At 38.3% G+C, this 20,603-nt stretch overlaps 2 protein-coding genes and 1 long non-coding RNA gene across 3 annotated transcripts; all 3 read right to left on the bottom strand.

Moving 5' to 3' along the window:
- Positions 1 to 481: 481 nt before the first annotated feature.
- LOC117293804 (putative defense protein 1) lies at positions 482 to 2,953 on the bottom strand. The gene is made up of 4 exons (XM_033776249.1): positions 2,194 to 2,953; positions 1,649 to 1,886; positions 1,197 to 1,264; positions 482 to 913 (listed from the first exon to the last, which is right to left on the bottom strand). Exons 1-4 carry the CDS (start codon positions 2,405 to 2,407, stop codon positions 840 to 842), a joined length of 594 nt encoding a protein of 197 aa, XP_033632140.1. The 5' UTR covers positions 2,408 to 2,953; the 3' UTR covers positions 482 to 839.
- Positions 2,954 to 3,878: 925 nt separating this feature from the next.
- LOC117293880 lies at positions 3,879 to 16,573 on the bottom strand. Its single transcript, XM_033776355.1, has 16 exons — positions 16,336 to 16,573; positions 15,006 to 15,106; positions 14,471 to 14,671; positions 13,910 to 13,998; positions 13,300 to 13,399; positions 12,595 to 12,716; positions 12,100 to 12,296; positions 10,110 to 10,174; positions 9,310 to 9,416; positions 8,058 to 8,260; positions 7,618 to 7,657; positions 7,397 to 7,448; positions 6,542 to 6,731; positions 5,521 to 5,638; positions 4,160 to 4,250; positions 3,879 to 3,984 (listed from the first exon to the last, which is right to left on the bottom strand). Exons 1-16 carry the CDS (start codon positions 16,544 to 16,546, stop codon positions 3,910 to 3,912), a joined length of 1,962 nt encoding a protein of 653 aa, XP_033632246.1. The 5' UTR covers positions 16,547 to 16,573; the 3' UTR covers positions 3,879 to 3,909.
- A 480-nt stretch (positions 16,574 to 17,053) lies between these two features.
- LOC117294000 lies at positions 17,054 to 20,423 on the bottom strand. The gene is made up of 3 exons (XR_004519497.1): positions 20,190 to 20,423; positions 19,291 to 19,387; positions 17,054 to 18,258 (listed from the first exon to the last, which is right to left on the bottom strand). It is a non-coding gene; the product is annotated as an uncharacterized LOC117294000 (long non-coding RNA).
- Between the last annotated feature and the right edge of the window lie 180 nt (positions 20,424 to 20,603).

Genomic DNA, 20,603 nt, shown 5'->3' on the forward strand with positions numbered 1-20,603 from the left:
GGGTTTTGGCCAATCACCGTCCGTAAACTGTCCGAAACAGTGACTTGGGCTACAGCTACGGCTAGATCAGTGCGTCTGTGCTAGACGCGCGTGATCGACTAGCTGTAGCCGAGAATACCGGACACTTCGGCACCTGGCAAAGTCGGCACCTTGCACACTCGGCACCCACTCGGCACCAAGATCGAATGTCGGCACCATACAAACTCGGCACAGGCCTTTTTTTGACTAACAAACTCGGCACCAAGCAAAAAATTAATATCACCTCGAAGAGTCAAGTGGTTACAAATAAAGTAACGTGCGTGTACTTACACAATAAAAAATGGTTTGGTAGTTTTAACAGTAGCTTTGTAAAATATGTTAAATAAACTATGCGGGGTAATTGAGCAATGAGCTGTAGTAACAATGTTATTTCGGTGCCGTTATAACTGAGACAAATTCATTTGACATTAATGTCTCTTTTATAGAAACTATGGGAAAAAAACTTGACAGAAACTTTCACAAATAAAGGTGCCATAATTCTTACAGACATAAAAGGTATGTTTCAACAAGAATTCGTTTATGACCAAGCTTAGTCTACATTTGGTTGCTAATGCACACTCAGCATTCTCACGAACATGATGATAAAACAGAAAATGTACATGCCCTCAAATCGACAGTCTTCTAAAAACATTCTCAAGGGGCGTTGATTAGCGATAATTAATCAAGTTTTCAAGGTTAACTTTAATTAAAATGGGAAAAAACATGTTGCTTTAAATTTCTTACTGCTACAAAAGAATGTTCCTTATATGGTATTGAACCACCTCTGAAATATTAAGACTTATTGAACTGTACGGTTATTCTTAATCTTGGGCTGTTGCCATGGTTACGACTAGAAGTATAACCAACAAAGGAATACTCAGCGCAGTAACAGGAGCTGAAACAAAAAAGAAAAGCACAGTGTTTGCTGCAATAATGTGACTTTTATTCATGTCAACAAATAAAAGTGGGAGGGAATCATTCTTTGAGAAGATGTATGGGCTGCTAAAGATAATATGAAAAAGACAGGAAATTCAACTTCAAACAATAATAATTGAGAAAATAATTGTAGAACTTGCTCAGAAATTTGAGGATTTCACTCTTTTCCTGTTACTTTATTTCATTATAAAATTTCCTACAAAAATCAATGTTGTATAGTTGGGGCCTTGTTTCATCCATACCTGATGCAGTCAGTGTATTGGACTCCATTCTCACCCAAAAGACGTCATGATCTTGAGCAACTGTCAATCTGTATTGGATAGGATAGATATAGATTTTATAGATAAAAACAAGTTTATTCACAAAAATCATCACAGCATACAAACCGACTTGCAACTAGCCTACAGGGCCTATACTAAACGCTAAAATTTCTAACGCACAATGATGCTCATTAAGTCCATTCATCATGATATTATTTACAAACAATTTCCTTCCACGTTTCGTCGTTTTATGCATGGTCACTTTTGGGGGCAATGATTTATAGAATATAATTATAGGCCTAACCAGAGGATAGAACTGTTTCCGTAAAACGTATCCCTATTATCAAAATAGTATGGATAACCTTACATAACAATGACAACTTTTTTTACAAAATCAACTCAAAGACATCTAATGGTACTGAAGAATTACTCACAAGAATTTGATGTCGCCAACACCTGCGGTTGGAGCTTGCCACATGAATGACATCCCGCTTTGCTTCTCAGTAGCTGCCGTGTGTGTGACGGCATCACCGGTAGCGTTGCAAGTGATGAGTTTGCTTGCCCCGTCCGAACCGGCTAGGAAGGTACCCACTGGATCGGTTCGTCCGATGGCACGGGCTTGCAGAAGAAAACCCTGGAATGTGGCGGTCGTGGGATCAGCGGTGATAGTCACTGATGAGAAAGTGTTTTCATATTAACAATTATTAATTTAGGGAGCAAACAATAAGGAAGGCAACTTTTATAGATGTTATTTTGACAACAAAGCCGTATAATATTGTTTATCTGCACACAAGCTTTGTGAGATCCTATAGTGGAAGGTGAAAGGCCCAAATCCGGAGTGCAGTAATAAAAACGCCATAGGCTAATACAAGTTTTTTTTTAGGGAGCAAAGAGGCCAACTTTTAAAAATGTTATTTTGACAACGAAGCCGTATTGAACTATTTTATATTTCTATTCTAAAAAGAACAATTATTTTTACCTCGCACCATTCCGCCTGGGTTGTACTCGGACCCGTCTGCTACGATACTATACGGGCTTGCAGATTCTTGTGGAATGATTGGATTTCCTTCCCCAGAAACGTGTCCTGGGACCATCTGCACACAAGCTTTGGGAGATGCCCCGCTTGGGAAGGCATCTCTTAGGCCGCAGAAGGCCAAAATCCAGAGAGCAGCAAAAAGAGCGCCAGAAGACATTGTTAAAACTTTGTTGAGTTCACGCAACGCGAATGTTTAGTCGTCTGCTCACTGTTTGACAGTGAGTGACCACAGTGAAAGTAAGAACTTATAGACTGCGTGCAGAAACTCCAACTTGTTTTAAACATCATTTCCGCATACATGTAGTTTGGTCTTTTGTCCTAATGTAAGAAGTGATTATATAATTGACATTCTAAAGCAGTAGACATTAAGCTTTCCACTTCCTTGTTAGGTGTGCACGATGCTACACCTGAAGGTTACCACTCCCACAAGAAACACAAACATCTTACAAACAGATTGGGACCCGCGATCAAATACATTTCGCACAAAGAAAACTGACCACCGGCTTTGTCCAGAATTTACCAGGCATTAAACTGGTTGGTCTGAGCCTGAGCACTGTTTAAAATTACTGAAACTCTGTCCTATTAAAACGGAACATTTTAGTCGGGTACACTTCAATCTAAAGCATCTAGATTTCAAATGGGGGGCGGGGCAGACATCAGTGAGAAATTACCTCTTTCTCAAAAACTTAGTTACTTCAGTGGGAGCGTTTCTCACAATGTTTTATATTATCAACAGCTCCAACTTGCCAAGTAAGTTTTTATGCTAACAATTACCATGAGTAACTACCAATAGTGTTCAGTGCTTTCTTAAAGGCAGTGGACTGGACACTATTGGTAATTGTCAAACTCCAGTCTTCTCACTTGGTGTATCTCAACATGTACATAAAATAACAAAACTGTGAAAATTTGAGCTCGAATGGTCGTCGGAGTTGCGAGAGCAAAAAACACCCTTGTCGGACGAAGTTGTGTACTTTCAGATGCTTGATTTTGAGAACTCAAGTTCTAAACTTGAGGTATCAAAATCAAATCTATGGAAAATTACTTCTTTCTCGAAAACTACATCACTTCAGAGGGAGCCGTTTCTCACAAGGTTTTATACTATCAACCTCTCCCTATTACTAGTTACCAATTAAGGTTTTATGCTAATAATTATTTTGAGTAATTACCAATAGTGTTCACTGCCTTTAATGACACAGTCAATGTATTTGTACAAAAAACCTAAACATATATTTTAACATTTTATATCAACTAAAAAAATTACATTTTGCTATGAAATAATAATAAACATAAATGATTGTCAGTCAAAAAATACATCCTGATTGACAAAGTAATAAATGAGGTGGTCACAGGCACTAATAATACAATCGTCATGTACAGTTCACAATGTATGCACAACCGCTGAGTGTCCATGCAATTTGACCCTTTGCCAACAGTCCCAGGACAGGAATTGAAAAACATAACAAAAAGACAAGTAAAATTTAAGTTTTTTCTTCAGTTTGATACTATTTCTCATTAAACAGTTTCATTTCATGATCAGACATAATTTAGTTTAAAAAAATACTGATAAGCTTAGTAACACCCCGAGTCAATAAAATATAACCCTCCGATAAAATGTTGTAATTTTTAGGGGGGGGGGGGGCAAGTTTGGTTTGATGATGACTACTTGGTCATGGAAACTAAATCTGGAACATTGGTGATTTGGATATCCAGTAACATCTGTCCATAGCCCTTTCCCTGTAGCATAAACAAAAATCATACACAAACAATCAATTACAAATCTCAATACAAAAGTTGGCAGGATTACAACTCAATATTTCTTTAAAAATAATAATATTAAACTAGTTGCTCCAGAATATTCTGCAAAATGTGAAAAAAACTAATTATTTGTAAGTAAGTTTGTGTGGTTTACCTGTGGATCACTAAGCAACGATGCCACGCCACCACCTCCAAGGGAATTCCTCAACAGAAAACTGAAACCATCAATTCCTGGGAGCTCATATCTGTCGGGATGTGAAAACATTATCTTAATTTCTCCATACCAATATGGTTCTTGTTTACTTAGCCACCAAAACGAGTTATATCAGCTAATTAAATTCCTAGTCAAAGCAAACACTTTTTCAAAAATATGAATAATTAAATAGAGATGGAAAGAACAAGAAACGATAGTAATAAGTCTAATATTAATAAAGCACCAAATTTCAAGAAAACAAGCTTATGAAGATTACAATTTTCATTTTCAAATGTACCCAAACAAATTCAAATTAAAGTGTAGTCTAAACATTAAAAAATAGATAACTAGATGGTAAAGAAAAAGAAAAAAACATCACATTCAGAAGATTGAATGCGCCTTAATTTACATCTACCCAATAAAAAAATTCATTAAAAAATTACAAAATTACTTAATCAATACATGGCTGGCATTAAAAGAAAAAAGGCACGTTAGGCAAATGCACTTGTCAGAAAAGGGTCCTCAATACTTCCTGCGAATGCGAAGCGAGTTTTGATGCTGCATGGCTGTTTTCCACAGCAAATGTTTTACAGGAGTCGAACACAGTTCAACTGATGCAAGTTATTCATTGTGAATTTAAGATTTCAAAATTTGCTTCGCATTTGCATTCGCGGGAAGTATTAACCAAGCTTGTCAGTTATCAAAGGGATACAACGTTCATAACTGTGGTAAAAAGATAATGATATCAAGCTCAAGAATCAATTAAAAAGCCATTTCTGATGTAAAAACAAGTCATCAACAAATAATCATAAAAAGTGGCAAAGATACAGAGTACCATGTCTTGCCTGCAGGGCTCATTCAACCTCCTATGAAGAAAAACAAAGAACAAAACTAGCCCCCCCAAAAAAAAAAAAAAAAAAAAAAAACCACTTCATTTGATATAAGACAACCAGACGATTTGAAAGGATTACATAACATTGATTAAATAAATGACATAATGTATTACACTGTGTTTGAATTAATTAAATACGCACAAGGTCAATGGAATTACCACCAATAGGAGACTTTCTGTGACAATAGGTGGCAGCAGACTTACCGGGTAAAGCCAGTGTTCTCAGAATTATGCGCATGTTCAGAACTACATAAACAATAGAAATTTACCTGTTAAGTCTGCTGCCACCTAGCGTTGGAAAGTCTCCCATTATATTACAATTGTTCAAGACAGGGCATTAACACACAAGAAATTACACCTTCTTAAACTTATGAACATTTTCAAATATAAAAACACCACAATAATTTTAAAGGCAAGACTTTATGTTTACCTGGTAACTGGGTCCACAGTTTCTGGGTCAATGACATGCTTGAAGTAAGAGTGTACAGCATCTGCAGTTAGATGCCTCCTAATGTAAGGTACATAGGACGGATGTCTGGCTATAACACCTGTGAATCAAAACAACAATAACCAATCCTTTCAGAAAGACACTTTGTTTAGTTCTCACAGGTCAACTACTCTTTAAAGAAACAACTTCACAACCTCAAGAAAACTTCACAATGGCACAGAGATGCTAATGCTATTATGAAACTCATTTGGCGCTCAATATGTGGCATGGTGTACTCCAACTCACCTCCGAGTGTCTTCATTGCGTTTTGGGAATCTTAGGAATTCTTTAAAGGATATTGAGGCGGAAGGGGGAAGGGGTAAAGAAAAGAGTGCGTTACAGCATGGAAAAAATTGTTTGGGGGACACACCCTCTGCCATATATCGGGTCTGCCATATATCAGGGTAGGGTGTCGTGGCTGAGTGGATAAGAACACCGAACTCAAGCTCTGGTGTTTCTGTTCAGCAGAGTGTGGGTTCGAATCCCGGTCGTGACACTTGTGTCCCTGAGCAAGACACTTAACTATAATTGCTTCTCTCCACCCAGGGGTAAATGGGTACCTGTGAGGGCAGAGATGGTTCTTGTGATTGATTTAGCCGAGTAGCGCATATTAATGTTGCACAAGGCTGTATACTCCCCACCAGGAAGCTGAGATGGGTTTTAGGAGTGATTTAGGGCCCAGTGCCCAGGGGTAATAATGTGAAGCACTTTGGGACGCCCTCCGGGTGTGAAAAGCGCTATATAAAAACGGGTTATTATTATTATTATTATTATTATCAGGGATGGTAAAACAAATGTTGCTTAGCAGACATAGTTTACCAGCAAAAGGTCTATGTTACATACATCATCTGTGCTAGTTCTGTGTTTAATTTTCTTAGTATATATATATAGAATGACTAAGCACCATGCTCTGCTTAGGTGCTTAGGATGCTCAGTGTATTGTGAGATTGCCAAGAAACTCTACCTATAGTTGCATTGTTTCCCTTGTCACCACTCCTTGTGTATGCTAAATCCATGAGGCTGAATGTGTGATCTCCTACTGGTAGAGTCTCATCTTGAGTTACTGTCTCCTCAGAGGAGGCGGCAGAATCTTCGGAAGACTCTGGTGATGATGCAGTAATGGTTTCCTCTTTGCCATCAATATGTACAGTAGCCTGTAAGATGACAATTAAGTTGGATGTTGTAACGCATTCTCAATTCCTGCACAGTCCTACTGTAAAGCCAGGGTTCTCCCTTAACACTAGCCCAGCGTACATTGTCTAGTAAAAACTGCTGCGGGCTTGTAAACACCACTTCTCAACTTGCCCCGTGGCTACTAAAAACTGTGCAACCTACGCTTCTTTAACCTGCTCATATTTCTTCCTTTTCAGATGTTAATAATGAACTTTATAAATGTGTGAATGTAAGTTCATTTGATAAAACTGGTTGTTATTGCTATTATTGAATACACAAGAAATACATTTTTATTACATATTTATGTTTAAAATCTGTGTTACTTCAACTTCCTGGGGGAAAGTAACTTATGCAGATTACTCAAGGCCTGAAAGCCATTGTAGTGTAGACGATGCTCATGGCTATGTTCTCACATTCGTCTTGTCTTGTCTTGTCTCGCCTTGTCAATACTGAACAAACCACTAACTGCTGGACGTCAGTGAACATGCATTTAAAGGCTGCACTCTCTAAATGTTGTTTATGAGGCACCGTTTTTTACAGGTTTCCTCAGGTTTGCAACCTTCAGTAATCAAGTTCACTTGTGAGGCATCCTTGGTTTCATTACAAGAAATAGATAACAATAATCAAATAAAAGTCACATTTTTACCTGCACTTGGTCCTTTGGATACAGGAAAGAAAACAACTTCAAGACTGGTGACCTGGAAGATAAATCAAAATTATTCTTAATTTTCATACTTCAGAAAAATTATCAGGTTTCACTTGTTGAGTAAGAACATAGAAAACTGTGAAGACATTAGAGGTGTTTTTCTTAGACTTCATCCAGTCAATTTCCCTTGTGGTTTATTACTTGATAGATCAATGACTTACACTCTTGGGCGACCTCCAACAATGCCTGTCAAACCTGGAGCTGTGAACAGTAAAAACAAATGTGTAAAAAGTTACTCTTAACAGACAGTAAAAATCTAAAGCATACCATCATAGATTAATTGAACTGATAACAAAAAAATTATTACAATAATAATAATTATACCATCAACAGCTCTCCATTGCTCGTTACCAAGAAAGCTTTTATGCTAAGAATGATTTTGAGTAATTACCAATAGTGACCAGTGCCTTTAAGGTAATAATGAATTTTTTTAAAACTATATTTTGAATGGTTCCGCCTTCCTGTATTCTCCTATACTACTCAATATATTCAACCCGAGGCTGAGAGTAAAATAGTCTGCCTCAATAATGGAATAAAGAGAATCATATGTCATGAATGCTGACAGCACACAGGGAACATGACAAACATGAAGGTAGCATACCCATTCCTGTTCCAGCTGGAGCAACCTCTCTTGCGAAGATCTCCATTGCCTTTTTCTGCGAGTGCTGCGCAGCAATCCATATGACCGCCTCCCTTGGGTTGACATCCCTTGCGTGTGGACCGTAGCTTTGCTCTGAGCCCAGAATCTGTACATTAGTCTGGGTGTAGTCTTTCAGCTCCAACTGCTTGAAGATGGTCCTTGTCCTGTGCACAAAAAGTTTTCACCAATTCCAAAATATAAATTTTATAAATTTTCTCTTTAAAGCCATTGGACACTTTCGGTACAGAAAAAAGAAGTTCACAGATTTACAAATAACTTACAGGATTTAAAGAAGGTAATGGTGAAAGACTTCTCTTGAAATATTATTCCATGAAATGCTTTACTTTTTGAGAAAACATTAAAACAATATCAATTCTCGATATCAAGAATTACAGATTTATTTCAAACACATGTCATACACAGCGAAACGTGTGGAAACAAGGGTGGGGTTTCCCGTTATTTTCTCCCGACCCGATGACCGATTGAGCCTAAATTTTCACAGGTTTGTTATTTTATATAAAGTTGTGATACACGAAGTGTGGGCCTTGGACAATACTGTTTACCAAAAGTGTCCAATGGCTTTGAAGGGTTTTGATACATTTTGTAGATCAAGATTTTGGCCCGACATGAATTTTTACTCACTGTAAAGTGTAGGTGATATACATTAAAGTAGAAGTTTCAGCCTCATAAGTCGTCAAGTTTTTGAGAAAAAAAAAAGTTAAAATCAAAAAGCACTGTTTTCAGGAGAGTTGCGTAAATACAATGGTACATGCTAAAATAATCGTCTCCTGAGGCGAAAATTATTTCTGTGGCATTGTTTTACTCATTTCCCAAAAAACTACAGCACCTCAGTACTATTTTAAGGGATGCTTTCTACCATCAAACTATGTAAGTTTAATGTAAATCTGTGGACATTGTGTTTTGTGTGGTACAAAAACCAAACCCTTAAAAAATAGAAGATTTATTCTGTCCTATCTGTCTATTAATCTCGGTTCCATTATTACAGGAGAAAAGTGAAGTAACATTTGACAACAAACATTGACACAACAAATTCCTCAACACCACTTCAAACTACAAAGTGATGCAATATACATTTAGTTTATATTTAGCAATGCATGAAACAACAACAACAATAAATGGATACATCAGTGATACAGTACAGTGTCTTGTTTGACTTTAAAAAAACACACACCATTATATAAAGTTTGAGTACCTTTTCAGAATACTTTCCGCCGTTTTTCTGCCTTTCTCCGCTGCATTTGGGCCAGTGATAGGAGACACTGAGGTTGCTCTGAAACCGTCTGCATAAGTACCACTAACCTACGGTACAAAACGTTAAAACCAAAATATTTAATAGATGTAGTACTCCGAAGGACTTGAGAAAAGCACAGAGTACAGAACAAAGCTTATGACACATTGGTGTAGGGTAAACAAAAAAATGAAGAAACAATGAAAAACAACATTGGTGATTTTTCTACTATGCTCATTCATCTGAATAATTTTGTATTAAATGTTACTTAAAAAATGTAAAAAATAACAAATTTATTAAGCACAGTTTCAGAAACCTACCTATGGTAGACTAAACAACACAATGACTCTTAGTTAACAAAAATAATAACATAACTGTAGCTTTTCTTTAATGAAACTTTCTAAAAGCAAGAAGAACGAGTTTAACATAAAAACACATCCAACTTGATCAGTTGCTAAAAAAGAGGGAGCTTCGTGTGAGGATGCTGTGTCACATTACCATCACCGACCCCATGGACTGAAACATTTTTAAATATTTAGAAAATGTTAACAGAGGCCTACAAATTCATTAATTTTCACGAATTCAGGAGCTTTAATTTTTTAGTTATGATAATAAGGCGTTGCAACTTTGCACCAAAATTGATAATTTTTGTTGCCCTGAACTGACACCAAGGTTTAATTGACAGGTAAGACAGGGCTAACTGTTTTCTTGAGTGATGACATTTCGAACTCCGGGGCAAAGAATCACTGATTATTCTAGAATACCTTGAACTGTGTGGTTGGTGGTAAGCCTTTGGCCCCAGTCACAAGAACAGCGCCATTTGGGTCACCTGTTGAAAAATAAACCATGATGAATCTATAATATAAAAGCGCTTAAATCGCATGGGCGCCGCCATGTTGTTTTCACGTAAGTGGTGCCCGCACCCTGCTAAAATGATGCGTTCTGGAGTCAATTTCGTGGTACCCGTGGGTTGGGGATATGTGTTGTTTGTGACGTCACAGTCAAAGCGCGAGCGTGTATAACTTTGTGGTTGAGTGCAGGCGTCATTTGTGATGTCACAGTCACAGTGCGACCGTCCAGTAACTTCGCGCGTACATACAGTAAAGAACAATGCATGGGGGGTGGGGGGGGGGGGAGCTAGGCACGACGACAGGACGTAGGATGGTGGGGGTTATTAGAGCTAGTTGTGGGACAGGGAGAAGGAAGGGGTACGCAGTGTGGTACGTCTGTTTGAAGGGGGCGGGGGAATGGCAAAAAATGAAGGGAACATAGTAAAATGGCTGGGAAAATAATACGGAAAGGGTAAAAAGAAAAAGGGACTAATGATGACATGCATTGAACAGGAAAAAATAAACTGGACAGAGAAAAATACACAAAACGGAGAATTACCTGACTGGCGGGACCCGCGCGAAACGGGGAAAGTTATGGGCCAGAAAAAGTGCAAAGAACAATTCACGGGCGGGATGTAGGGAAGGAAGTACGGGTTAGATTTAGGATGGGGACAGGAGGAAGGGGCACAAAGTGGTATGTCTGTGTAATGGGGGACGGGCGGGGGAACGGCAAAAATAAAATGACGGGGAAAATGAACAGGGCTGGGGTAGGGATTGAAAAATGAAAATGGACTAACATGATTTGGGACATGGAACAGGAAAATATTAAACTGAATGGGGGGATCAAGCCCATGAAACGGGAAAGAACCAAAAACAGGACCCGCGCGAAACTGGAAAATATGAGTTATGGGCAAACAGTGGCACGCAAAGAACAATGCCAATGCACGGGATCGCGGGGACGGGGAGGCGCGCAGGCGTGGGTTAGATAAGGGACGGGATAGGGAAGGGGCACATGGTGGGACAGGGAAGTGGGGAAAAATGAACGGGGCTGGTGAGGGGGAAAAAGAAAGCGATACAGAACAGGAAACAAATAAATTGAACGGGAACAAAGTAAACGAAACGGGATATAAACCGGACTTAAAGAACCACTATCGGGACCCGCTGGAAACTGGAAAACACTGGATGGGATTGACAAATAATGCTGAAACGTAAAAAAAAACGGACAAGGGTTAGTGTACGAATTCACAAAGCACTAAGATTCGTCTTAACTTTGGATGGGTGGTTTTCCATTGTGATTTGTATTGTGACCCTGCCCATCCACTTTAACCCTCCCCTGTACACAACGCAGCATTTTATAAGTAGAGCTTTCTAGCGGGGTTGCCGCGCGAAGCGCAGCATCCCGCTAGTCATTTATTAAAGTAGACTTCAGAATTTACTTCATTAAGAGCATGTGTTCCTGAGATGTATAAAATGTTTCTATTTTTAGTATTATCAATATTATACATTAATTGGAATAAAACCAAAGATGCCTCATAAGTGAAGTTAGTCACTGTAACTCGCAAGCATGAGAAAACCTGTTAACTAGAGCACTTGCTAAGTGAACCAGAACCACCCGGGTAAACCCCTATTCTTCCATGACAAATGTTCTTGGTTCCTTTACATGCGTGCACTACCAATACCTAGTACACAGGACCTACGGCTCAATGTCCCATCTGAAGGACAAAGCAATAATGGTAATATATCTTGCTCACGGACACCAACGCCACGACAAGGACTCGAACCCACACTCTGGTGATCAGAAACACCAGAGCTCGAGTTTGATGCTCTGAACTGCTCGTCCACGACTGCTTTGCTTAGCTTGAACGCTTTCCAGTGCTTCAAAAGGTCCACTACAAGCTTTAAAAAGTAACCTAAGAGTTCTCACCTTCCACGTTTTGAAGTGTAACATTTCTAAAGTCACATATAACATCAGGGAGCATGTATCTGGCAGGATCACCAAGCTCATAAACCAGTTGCTCAGCAACAGTTTCCTTAGAAACCAGCCCACCTGTATTTGGAGGTTTTGTCACAACAAAGGCACCTTCCTCCCCACATTCTATGATGGGAAAGCCAATGTTGTCCCTGTAGATGTGAATGAGAAAGTAAAAGAGTAAAAGACTGGGGTCAGCGTTTTGTTTTTATCTATCCACGTACAAGAAGACTAAAGGTGCATCATTTATAGGAGCAACATGGCAATATCACCGAATACATGATACTTCATGCAACAAACTCAAGACAACATTTTAAATCCAATAAAGAAGGGCTTCAAGGTCAAATTCAGTTTTGTAATCCAATCATTTTCTAATAGATATAGTCCACAGGAAAAGGGACAACAAATTACAAGCAACGAACTATGCAACATGTTTGAGTGTTAACATACCAATCTTGAACCAGATGCCAATCAGTAAAGACACCCCCTGTAGCCTGTGCCCCACACTCAGCTATATGACCAGCTAAAGAGGCAGATGCTAGACGTGTGTAGTCACTTTGATTCCAACCAAACTACAAACAATAAGAACATTCGTTTTCATACTCACTACAACATGGAAGTGAAAATATACATCACTACTTATTTGTGTTTATACTAATGTATTCTAACTGTACACTGAAGGCCAAGACACACAGGCCCGATAACGAGAACGAAAACGATAACAATACAAATGCATGCCCTCGATTGGTTGAATGAGCCTGGGCATATTCTGCGTGGAGCATTTCAACCAATCGAGGGCGCGCATTTTTATCGTTTTCGTTCGCGGGGCCTGTGTGACTTGGCCTTAACTAATTTCCCTGAGCACAGGGACATTTTAGTAGGTGGGACTTGAACCCACAAACTAAATTGGCAAAAGATTGAGTTTGAATCCCACCCATGGTTAGGCATGCTGCAAAAGAATCACTCCAGTGACCAACCATAACAAAGTAATGAAAAGGCTCCTTATCTCATTGAATCCTACCTAAACAGAGAATGCTTTGGAATAGTATCCCCTGTTTGAAAGAAGAAATCAAAGGATTGTTTTCTTCATATCCAGAAGATTACAACTTGTTCTTTGTTTATTACATTATCACAATTCTAGCAATGGATACTTACCGTATGCATGAGAGGTCCAAGGACCACAGCACTATCTACACATCTCCCTGTTACCACAATATCTGTACCCATATCCAGTGCTTTTGTGATTGGTCCAGCACTGTCAGATACATTAAATGATTAAGATAATCAAAACAGCCATCAAGTTGTTATTTGATTCTTGAAAACTGGCTAACAATAATAATAATCAATTTTATATAGCGATTTTCACACCCAAAGGCATCTTAAAGTGCTTCCAACATTATTAACCCTGGTTACTGGGACATTTAATTCATTCCTTGGGGAGTATACAGCCTGTGCAAAAAATATGCGCTACTCGGCTAAATCAATCACAAGAACCATTTCTGCCCTCACAGGTAACCATTTACCCCTGGGTGGAGAGAAGCAATTATAGTCAAGTGTCTCAGGGACACAAGTGTAATGACCGGGACTCGAACCCACACTCTGCTGAACAAAAAAAAGAGCTTGAGTTCGGTGCTCTTATCCCTGCGGCCAAGACACCCCATTTCATATGAAAACACAATCCTGCAACCAATATAGTTAAACAAATACTTTGACATTGACAATGTGTGAATGAAAATGGGGATCCGAAGAATGGAAAGTGTCTCACCCAAGGTAAGCGTTCATACTGACTAGCGTCTTCGGTGCTGTAATCCCACAGTCAATATCTTTTGTTCCTGATTTAATAATCTCATCTTTCTGCAAAGGATTTAAAAATGCAATGACTGATGTTACATAAATGTTGTTGTAATTTTGTTATTTCTGGTAATGACACCAAGGTGAATTTAATCAATTTTGCACGCACTTCTCAGGAAACCTACAAACAAGGATGCTTGATTGATTGATTGATTGATTGATTGATCGACTAATTGAATTTATTCAGATAAAAATACAGCTAAAACATGCTAAGGTACACACAGAACAGAAGAAAGGCAATGAAACAAGATAAACCACAATAGAACACAAGATAGAAATACTGCACAAAAGGATAGCCCAAAAGCTATAAATTGGTATCATCCATCTAGAAATATAGACAATTACAGCCATCCTGCAATGAGTGGTCAAAGGCTGAAATATACATTTCACAATACTTTTTTTTTTATGAAGTGCAGACATTTACTGTTAGTTTTTGAGGTTTTATATGACTAATGAGTAGTGTTTAGTATAGTACCTTGTGCATGAGATCATCGCCAGTAACCACAGCAACCTTGATATCAACACCAGCTTTCTTGGCTGCTTCTTGTAATGCTGCAGCGCAAGCATGAGGGTTGACTCCTCCTGCATTGCTCACCACACGGATGCCTCGTTTCTTGATCTCATTCAGAAGAGGGCCCACAGCAGCTAGAACAAAATCTGGGGCGTACCCCAAATCCTGCAAAGTATTATCAATCGTATGTTATTCAACAGCCAAAAATGTCACGTTAAAATGGTGTAAATGCAACTGTGTTTGGTAGCCTAGCCTTCGAGTTCATTCATGAACTTTGATGGATATCCAATAAAACCGCATTGAATTTTACCATTTGCATGTAACTAATAAACACAAATTTCTCCTTTGAATCTACAGACCCATTTGTTTTTGATGCCCTGAAAGATTATCATATATTATACACGCGAGGTTACAGACTTGAATTTTTTTTATGCACTTTCATAAGGACTTTATTGGTTGGAAAATTGTACTTAATGATAATGAAACTGGGTTTACTTACAGGTTTCTTGTGTCTGGCAGCAGTAAGAAGGGACATGGTGATCTCAGACAGATAGTCAAACACAAGGAAATCAATGCCTCCATTATGTACAAGCTGGGGAGCTAGAAAACAAAGTAAAAGATAATAAATAAAAAACACCTTTTGAAATGAAATTTTCACAAGTTTAACGTAAATTGATTTGTATACAACTAGAATGCATTTGTATAGGACTAAAACCATCGAGATATCAAAATAAAACAAAGGTTATCAATGCATTTAACTAAAGTTTAAGTTGAAATGGTTGAACTAAAAATAAAACTGCTTGGCCAAATTTGATTAAGTTTAACTTTGAAAAGTTTCTGTACTATCATGCCACCACTTTTTCATTTGATATGATTGCGCAGGCCTGTATTCATTTTTAAAACAGTAAGGGCACCAAGGCATGTTCTCTTTGGCGAAGGGCACCCTATGAGGAAATTATAAAATTCTACTGGAGCACTTCAAGGGCACCAAGGCAATCCCCTTCGTTGCCTCCATGAAGTATCAGGCCTGATTGCCGAATATGAAATATTGTTGTATCTTATTTACCTCAATGAGATGCCCCTTTTTCAATTTTGTAAAAATGAGTGAAAAAGTGGTGGCAGGATATGGAAAGTTAACCGATAACTTGTCTACAAACATGTATCAGAGATGTTAAATTTGCATCGGGGTTAAAGAATATTAATTTGGGTTTTTACCCATACACACCAATGTGTGTACTGTTACGTGTTAGCACTGTATACTCAGTACTTTCCCAAGTACTGTGAAAAAATATCACAGGCATATTACTCTTTAGGGATTTGAACCCACGACCCTTGCAATTCTAGAGCAGTGTCTTACCAACTAGACCACCGATATTGCCCGATAGCTAGACAGCTAGAGGCAGTTCGAATCCTATGTTTGGCAACGGGAATAAAGAATATTAATTTTGGTTTTTACCCATACATAGGCCATAGTACCCAGCCATACACGATGTACTTTACTTTAGTCAAAGTATAATTTATTGCGGAAAAGTTTCCGTATGGCGCCACGACTCTTTCATTCGGTATGAAATAATATAGGAACTTATTTACCTGATTGATATATCCCTTTTTGTAAAAATGAGTGAAAAAGTGTTGGCGCCATACGGAAAGTTATCCTTTATTGCTCCATGTTAAAACCTAGCCAACCTAGCCCACCTTGTTGAGCTGTAAATGGCTCTCTATTATAAAATTTAACATCGGTCTCATCACTGTGCTAAAACCATGCAAATAAAACAACAATGGATGGAAGAACCATCTACAAGTACAATGGATGGATGTAGCTAACCTACCTGCACATGCAGTGTCTCCCCAAAAACCGGACGCATATCCAATTCTTACAGTTTTATCTCCTAAAACATCGCTAAACTTGCGAACACTATGTTGAAGGATACATGGTGGACAATATTTGTTGATAAATTGCTTGTAACTTTGTCTAGAATACGCAAATCTACAAACAGATTTTGCTCCAGGGCAAGATTTCCGAAGTAAGGAGGCTGCCATTATTATTGTTGACGTGAGGATCGATTTATTTAGAGCGTTTTCGAATCGAAGGCTCAGGCTTGAGGCTTGAGGCTTGGGATTTTCAGGCTCCGGCTCAGTGAGGCTCAGGCTTCACAATAAACAACATGGCGACGAAATTGTTTCGAACACTTCGGCTTCACGGACGGCGGGATTAGGCTTCATGTGGCCCTCGTGGTGGATCATGGGGGAAATAATAATGCACGAGAACAAACGTGCGTCGTCTGCTTTTTGTGTGTGAGGCATTTATTTAATGATTGTATAACAAAACAAAAAATAACACCACCACAAAACACATAATCATACCATTTGTATTGTAACAAACGCATATTTGCTCATATTTGCTTTCTGATGGTTTAATATTGTAAAAATACCTCAATAACTTAGAGCAGCCCACTTTTTAGCTTCACTTGATTGTAAAATGACTTATTTTAGTGAAAGCCAACAAATGATGGTTGTTTTCATCAACAACGAAACGGACCAAAAATGTTCTGAAAACATAGCTTTATTTTGTTGTAATATATGTCAACAACATGCCTTGCATTGAAACTGGAAAGCAGGGAAATTTCGAAAGGTATGTTCTGTTATTTGAAAACTATAGTATTCTTTTAGAATAAAAATAACATTACTCTGACTATCAAGTAAAAACTGCATACAAGCTATACTGCACTACAATGAAAACTTTATTTTATCATAAATTGAGTTACTTTTAAACAAAAGAAGTATCAATTTACAGCAATTGATTGTTTAAATAACTTTTTTTAAGATTACAAAGACGGTGCTAATAAATAATTGTTTGTGTTCTCCCATGAGGCTGGGAAAATGTTAGGTTACTTAACAACTTTTAAGTTCATTGCAATTATGATGATCTCCACTTTAAAGTCAAGAAACATGATTATTTCGTCAACTGTTAGGTTAGTATTTCGGAATTGTCAAGTTTTTTCTAATTGTATTTTCAGCTGTAGAATAGTTGCTAGCAAAAAATTGCAAATAAGGACAGGTCAGCTTGCTTTATGTTACTTTACAGAGTTAGAATTGAGCTTTATATCTTTATCGACACTGGTGAAGTTTCTTCTGCTTAATCACCAGTGATGTTTCCTCTACTGATGACTAAGCCTGAGCGACTAGTGTGACAGACAAGTGTCGAAGTGGAGACTATTGATTGCCTTGTCGAGTTACAAATACCATTTTTCAACTACTCACGTTACTCGACGTGCTACCATGACTACTACAAAAACAGTCACGACTAGGAAACTTTCTAGGACGATAGGTGGCAGCAGACTTACCGGGTAAAGCCATGTTCGCAGAATTATGTGCAAGCTCATAACTACGTAAACAATGGAAGTTTACCCGGTAAGTCTGCTGCCACCTAGCGTTGGAAAGTCTCCCATTGTGTCGCTCTTGCCTATTCCCTACAACTTCAATCCTTTTAGCACAAATTTTACTTGATTGGGCCTGCGGCAAAGAATTTGCCGCAATGTATCTTAGGAGTTTAAAATAGTCACAACTAGTGTCAAAGTCGTGACTACAATGTTTTTGACACTAGATGAGTAGTAAACTTCACTTGTTGCCCAGGCCTACTGGTGACATCTTATATTGTTCTGAAATGAACTAACAGGTCTTTCGCTTTGATGCGGAACTGGCTAGCACATGTTACGCTTCTCACATTGATGCTTTTCTGCAGATCCTTGTAACTGAAATGAGAAGAAGATACAATCTTATGAGTATGATCAAATAGTCAATGCTTGAGTAGGATCAAATAATCAATGCTTGAGTATAATAAAATAATCAATGCTTGAGTACATGTATGATCAAATAATCAATGCAGCCCTCAACATTATAAATTGCAAAATTATAGCATTATCATACCATTTGGGTGATCATTGTACAATGTATCTAAACAAAATTTATTTTTAGCTCTTGGGATTTAATGTTGGTTTAGAGAGTTTACTTTCTATTACCCCCCCCCCCCTTAGATATAAAAAACAAAGGTTAACATTCAAGAGGGGATTGACTTGGAAGTCTCTCGAACTCCAGATCACCACTGATTATCGGAAACATCTCAAAAGGATGTCGGGTTAGCCTTGCTAAGCCTTGCTAAGGCAGTCAAATTGTCACTCCGAAAAAAACGCAACTACCGTATACATTGTACACTGAGCGTAAAATTAACCACATCCGGCACATCGCACGACACGACGCCCCCGTACACAGCCTCCGCATGCGGTTAGTGGTACGAGTGCGGATTACTTCAGCAATGTGACAGTGTATACGGGTGGGTCGTGCGGTGTGATTACTACGCACAGTGTATACGGGTGGGTTTAGACCGTCGTCTTTTTCTGAGTGAATAATACCACAGCCTTGATATTATAGTATTCATTTTGGTTTTAACCCATAAACACCGATGTGGTGTTTGCACTATATACTCAATACTTACCGGAGTAAAAACCAAACTGAATACTCGTAACCTGGTGCAATTTTAATATCATTTGCAGTTCCGGCTGCTAAAATTTAGGATTCAAACTGCCTCAGCTACTGGGCAAACTCGGTGGTCTAGTTTAGCATGAAACTGCTCTAGAATTGCAAAGTTTGTGGGTTCGAATCCCACCTGAGTAATTTGCCTGTGATTTTTGTTTTCACAAAACTCAGGTAAGTAGTGAGTATACAGTGCTTATATAACACACATTGGTGTATATGGGTAAAAACCAATTTTGGGATTCATACCGTACCTGACAGATATGGGCAGTGTTCAAGTATCCTTTTGCCCCTATTAGACTTGAACCTCGGCCGGGTGGTTTTCCTCACACCAAAGTCACTCTTCCAAATCTACATTGTACAATGAAAGTTAATACAAGTAAGAATGTTGATGAATGCCAGTCCTCTTCTACAAAAAAGTTGGAATCCTTAGTCCACAAGCAAAAGGTGTTTTTCTAGCAAAGTCCCCCCCCCCATCTCAACACCCAACCCATACTTATATAGCCTCTGCTTAATAAGTTGATGCAGGTGTACATGTATCATCATTCATTCATTCATGGCTAATATTTAAATTTATGTAATCATGTAACCTTTTTTTTTTAGTTGCCAAGAAATGTATTTCCCTTCAGAAAACTCAAATAAATTACTACCCGGTACATCAGTCAGAAGTAAACAATATGAAATATTATTATTAAAAAAGTAGGCCTACAACAAAAACATTCTTGAAAAAAAGGAACAAAGCGAAATATTATTCATAAGTAACAAGAGTGTTCAATGTAATGTTTATATAAAATAATCGGTTCAGCTTAAACGAAACCGCAAGATTTATAACTAATAATATCACTATCCAGCTCTCGGCCTTGGGATTATAAAAAATAATAAACAACTGTCGTTTTTAATCAGCAGACAAGGAATTTTAATTTTCTGCCAACGAAAAATAAACCATAACCAAGTTAAGAAGACAGGCCCTACTTTCACAAATATTATCCTGTCAAATAATTCCCGCATGTAGCTTATCTTCATCAGTAAATGTTGAGAATAAAACCAAAAGACAATTTTCACGAATTAGATGCAGCACTAAGTTTATGGGCACACGTCATGTTTAACGCGAAGTAAATTATCATACAAATTTACATTATATATCAAAACTTACCTTAATATCATTGATGCAAATTGTTCGCCTTCTCATGGGTGATATATCAGGTGAAGACTGTTGTTATTAATAGTAAAACACAATCAAAAGAGCCAAATTTGTCAATTTTATTGAACGGTAACCGAGGATTTTAATGGCTGCCGCAAGAAAAAGATTTATCATCACGAATCTGACGTCATGAAGCCTGGCGAAGCCACCTCTTGAGGAGGCTTCGCCTGGCGCTGTTTTCAGCCAAAATCGAAGCCTCAAATTCGAAGCCCGATCCGGAGCCTCCGATTCGTACGCGGCTTCAAAATGGCTGCATCAGTCTGAAGCCCAAGCCTGAGCCTGAGCCTTCGATTCGAAAACGCTCTTAGTTAACGGTCTCCTTAAATACCGCCCCCTAGAGATTGAGTTAGTTTAGTTTAGTTTTAG

Source organism: Asterias rubens, chromosome 8 (assembly GCF_902459465.1).
Source record: "Asterias rubens chromosome 8, eAstRub1.3, whole genome shotgun sequence".
Lineage (NCBI taxonomy): Eukaryota > Metazoa > Echinodermata > Asteroidea > Forcipulatida > Asteriidae > Asterias > Asterias rubens.